Genomic DNA, 5,000 nt, shown 5'->3' on the forward strand with positions numbered 1-5,000 from the left:
TCAATCGGTACTCTTTTTGACTACTTTTTCTGGTGTCCCGGGTTTAAACTCTTGGTGCCTAACTTTATAGTCCCGGGTTGCTCCCCATGAGTCCCCCAAACGTGGGTTTTTCCGGTTCCCTCCCCCTCATCATTTCGGGGGTTATCCCCATTGCTGCCCACATCCCTAGTTTCCGGTCACCCCCAGATGGTGATGATGTGATGATGATGATGATGCGGATGATGAGGATGATGAAGATGATGATGATGATTATGATGATGATAATGACGATGATGATGAAGATGATGATGATGATCATGATCGTGATCATGATGATGATGATGATAATAATAATAATAATAATAATAATAAGAAGAAGAAGAAGAAGAAGAAGAAGAAGAAGAAGAAGAAGAAGAAGAAGAAGAAAGATTAGTAATAACGATTAATAATAATAATAATAATAATAATAATAATAATAATAATAATAATAATAATAATAATAATAATAATAATAAGTATTATGATTTTAATTATGAATATGATGATGTTGCATTTTTTATTAAAAGAGTTTCGGCAAGTCTATCGGCGTGTTTATAATTTAATCCGTGTATTCGAGTCTATCTGGGCTCTTTTGTCCATAATTATATTTTTAAATAATAATATTTGATTCACCACAATAAATGGGCCATGCCAGTCGCTTCTATTTGGCTACTTTCCTGTCTTGTAGAATTTGATCTACTGATAGCGATTTGTGAAAGGGGCCGGGATCTTTGTGTTGAGTTAATGCTTTCATGGCGACCTTGGAGAAAAATTATTTTTTCTATCTTGTATATAGAAATGTCATTTTCAACAACACAAGCCAATCGTTATAATTGTTTGAATTCTTTACACGTTTTGTTTTGCTTCCAAGGTTCAGCGAATCTTGTTTATTGCAATGAAATTGGTTAAATATTTTGCGTCAGTGAAACGCAAGTATAAGGGCACTTAGTATTCATTCATTCATTCATTCATTCATTCAGAAGAAGAAGAAAAGAAGAAGAAGAACAACAACAACAACAACAACAACCAAAAACAACAACAACAACAAAAACAGCAACAAGACTGATAATAATTAATAATAAATAATAATAATAATAATAATAATAATAATAAAATTAATAATAATAATAATAATTAATAATGATAATAATAATAATATAATAAAAATAATAATAATAATATAATAATAATAAATAAAATAATAATAATAATAATAATAATAATAATAATAATAATAATATAATAAGAAGAATAAGAATAAAATAATAATATAATAATAATAATAATATAATAATAAATAATAAATAATAATAATAATAATAATAATAATAATAATAATAATAATAATAATAATAATAATAAAAAAATAATAAGTTATTTATATAGCGCTGAACTGCTCAGCGGCGCTTTACAATATTAAATTGCCATTCAAACATTCATTCTTTGACAATTTTGAGAATACATTATTGAAGAAACAAACACTTACAAATGCACACAAACTCAATCACAGGATACATTTACATTCATAGACAAACAAATGCACAACACACACACACACACACACACAACACACACACACACACACACACACACTTACACCAATATCACTCAATGACATTAGTAACTTTCCTAACGAAAGACGAAAAAAAGGTTCAGTTGTACGTGGAAATAGGATGCAATAGTCGTAGCGTCACTTCCTTCCTAATGACGCATGGTAACCTAGTAACACTGGCTCTAAACTATCGGAACAATGGCGGAACGCCCTTATGTAATATTTATCCGACGAGCATAAAAGTGCATCAAGAGGAGAAAGACATTATAAATTTGATCTTGTTTTGAACTTTTATACATTCTGATCACAAGACATATGAAAAGCTCTAGCCAGCTTGATGAATAAAAAGTAATGATTTTCTTTGTTTAGAACCAAGATGGCCGCCGTTGCCGGGCGGCGTGACATCAGACTACTTAATCCAATTGTCAGTCAGAACTTAAGGTAAAAACGGGAATAAAATAAACCTAAAATTAAAATTAGATTTAAGGCGTATTTCTGTGAGCGAAGGACTACTCCTTGCCAAAGGCCCCTCTAACTGCTGATTTATTTTTTTTTGTTTGTTTTTCTTTCTCAGATGTTCCAGACTTTATTACGCCTAAATCAGAAACGGGTCTAGAGTTGATCTTGGTAGTACCGTTCTCTGTCCTGTTAACAGAGCATGACGCAATTGCACCTGCTGCACCTTTGAATGTGCATTTTAAAACTTTTGGGGAAAACTTATAAATAAGTTGTTCAAATGTACTGATGAAATAGATAAGCCCTGCTCCCCTTCAAAAGTACAACTGTGGTACCTACCTTCATCACAAGCGGGAAAAATTTAACAATGCAATGCTATGGAAAACAAAATATGCTCCAAAATTTCCCGGTGTCACTGTGAGGGAGAATTGTTATTACTGGTGAGTCATATTCATTATTACTATTTTATTCTTACAAGCACCAACCCAACTAATTAAAATGTAACCTCAACAATAACTAAATCATTACTACTACCTCCACTATTACCAATATAGCCGAAACTACTACTACAAAGCAGTAATACCACTACTACTAATAGTACTACTACTACTACTACTACTACTACTACTACTACTACTACACTATTTACTACTACTAACCACTACTACTGCTACAACTACTATACTACTACTACTACTACTACTACTACTACTACTACTACTATACTACTACTACTTACCACTACTACTACTACTACTACTACTACTACTGCTACACTACTACTACTATCTAACTACTACTACATACTACTACTACACTACTACTACTACTACTACTACTACTACTACTACTACTAGTACTACTACTACTATATACTACTACTACTACTACTACTACTACTACTACTACTACTACTACTACTACTACTACTACTACTACTACTACTTACTATACTACTACATACTACTACTACTACTACTACTACTCTACTACTACTACTACTATACTACTACTACTACTACTACTACTACTACTACTACTACACTATCTACTACTACTACTACTACTACTACCTACTACTACTACTACTACTACTACTACTACTACTACTACTACTACTACTATACTACTATCTCAACTACTACTACTACTACTCTACTTACTACTACTACTACTATCATACTACTACTACATTACTACTACTACTACTACTATTAACTCACTAACTACGACTAGTACTACTACTTCTACTACTAACTACTACACTATACTACTACTACTACTACTATCTTACTACTACATACTATCTACTACTACTACTACTACTACTATACTACTTCTCTTCTACTACAGCTACAACAACAACAAGAACTACTACTACTACTACTACTACTACTACTACTACTACTACTACTACTACTACTACTACTACTATGCTACTATTATTATCATTATTATTATTATTATTATTATTATTATTATTATTATTATTATTATTATTATTATTATTATTATATATTATTATTAATATTTACTTACTTACTACTTTTAATTTACTGCTAATGCTACCATTAAACCTTTGAAAAAGTAATTTTTGCTGCTATTCTATTGGAGCCAGATCACTAGTTTTTGTTGGGGTTTTTTTTTCAATATTTAACGGACAGAAACTAATGAAAACGACTTTTCCTTAGTTTTCTAAATAACTGATTATTGGATAATTATTTTAGGTAATCTGGCTTAATGGTATGGTCTTTGCTTTGTAACCGAAAGGTACGAGTTCTGCCACCCGCCGCGCTGTGCGGCTTTGATAGGTCACCTCGACCTAGCTCAATGGGTGGCTAAGCACTCTGGCTAACTGGGTTATTCCAGTCTTCCATTGGAATAGACCCTAAAGACAATTATTCCATGGAAATTTCCCATAAAGATGATTTTTTGTTTTGCTTGTGGCATATGTCATAAAAACAAATAACGTGAAATTGAATGTAAGCTTCAATTTAATATATGAAAACAGATGAAATGGACTACTACTAAAAGTATTACTGCTGCTTCGGCTACTGCTACTGCCACTGATAATTATACTAATACCTACATCCCTTATATTTTGTATTTTTCTAATATTCCATTGTATTTATTTTCCAACAATAGTCTGCACTTTATTATATTTCATTTTCTATACTGTTTTACACGGTTCCTCCCCGCCTCCTCTCCTCTGACTTAATTGCTCTATTTTAATTCGTGCTTCCTTATAAAGGGGCATACTATTTCCTGCCCATCAATGTTTTTCTTTATTCATTTTAACAACGCCACTACGTTAACTCTCTCCTTACCAGCCATTTTTAGAATTTCTCCCCAAACTAACACCAAACCCAACACAAAAATTGACTCTTCTTACTCATATACAAAAAGTAACAAGTGCCTTCTTTACAGCAAAAAGAACACAGTGTTTAGTACTTATAGCCGTAATCAAAGCATATCATTGAATTTTGTGATGCACAAGAGAAATCTGAATGAGAAAACTGTCGTTTGCATAGTAACGAATGTGACGATTTTCATATGGATGGTAAGGATAGGGTTAACCCGAGGATAACACATTTTTCAAAATTCAATCTTTTTTTCTTCTTCACCTTCTCAGATACGCCAAGGGCCGAAGTTCTCAAATGCCCAATACGTAAAACCCCTCCCATTTTCGTGGATCCAGACAACCTTCAACCCTGCCTGTGTAGCATTAGAGACGAAGGGTATCCGAAAACGCAAACAGTAACATGGGACCTCGGAAATGGGCAAACCATCGAAGGACAGAAAAGTGTTGTGCTCAAATATACACGACCTGTATCAGGTAAGTTTTCTTTTGAAGAACCAAACGTTCGCAAATGAAAGAAAGTTTAAGCACTTGTTTAGAGTAATATCCAATAGACTCGCCCAAAGCGTTTTGCAAGGAGGTCCTTGGCCAACAGCAACACTTAAAATGCAGAAC

General features: G+C 32.6%; 1 protein-coding gene across 1 annotated transcript in view; it reads left to right on the top strand.

Moving 5' to 3' along the window:
• LOC144959499 (uncharacterized) overlaps positions 1-5,000 on the top strand; it is a 44,768-nt gene that overhangs the window by 29,571 nt on the left and 10,197 nt on the right. The window contains exon 6 of the mRNA XM_078892114.1: positions 4,659-4,862. Coding sequence (XP_078748240.1) covers positions 4,659-4,862 — 204 coding nt within the window. The remainder of the gene's footprint in view (positions 1-4,658; positions 4,863-5,000) is intronic.

This window comes from Berghia stephanieae, chromosome 14, assembly GCF_034508935.2.
Source record: "Berghia stephanieae isolate SIO BIC M18660-M18661 chromosome 14, UCSD_Bste_1.3, whole genome shotgun sequence".
NCBI classification, from domain to species: domain Eukaryota; kingdom Metazoa; phylum Mollusca; class Gastropoda; order Nudibranchia; family Aeolidiidae; genus Berghia; species Berghia stephanieae.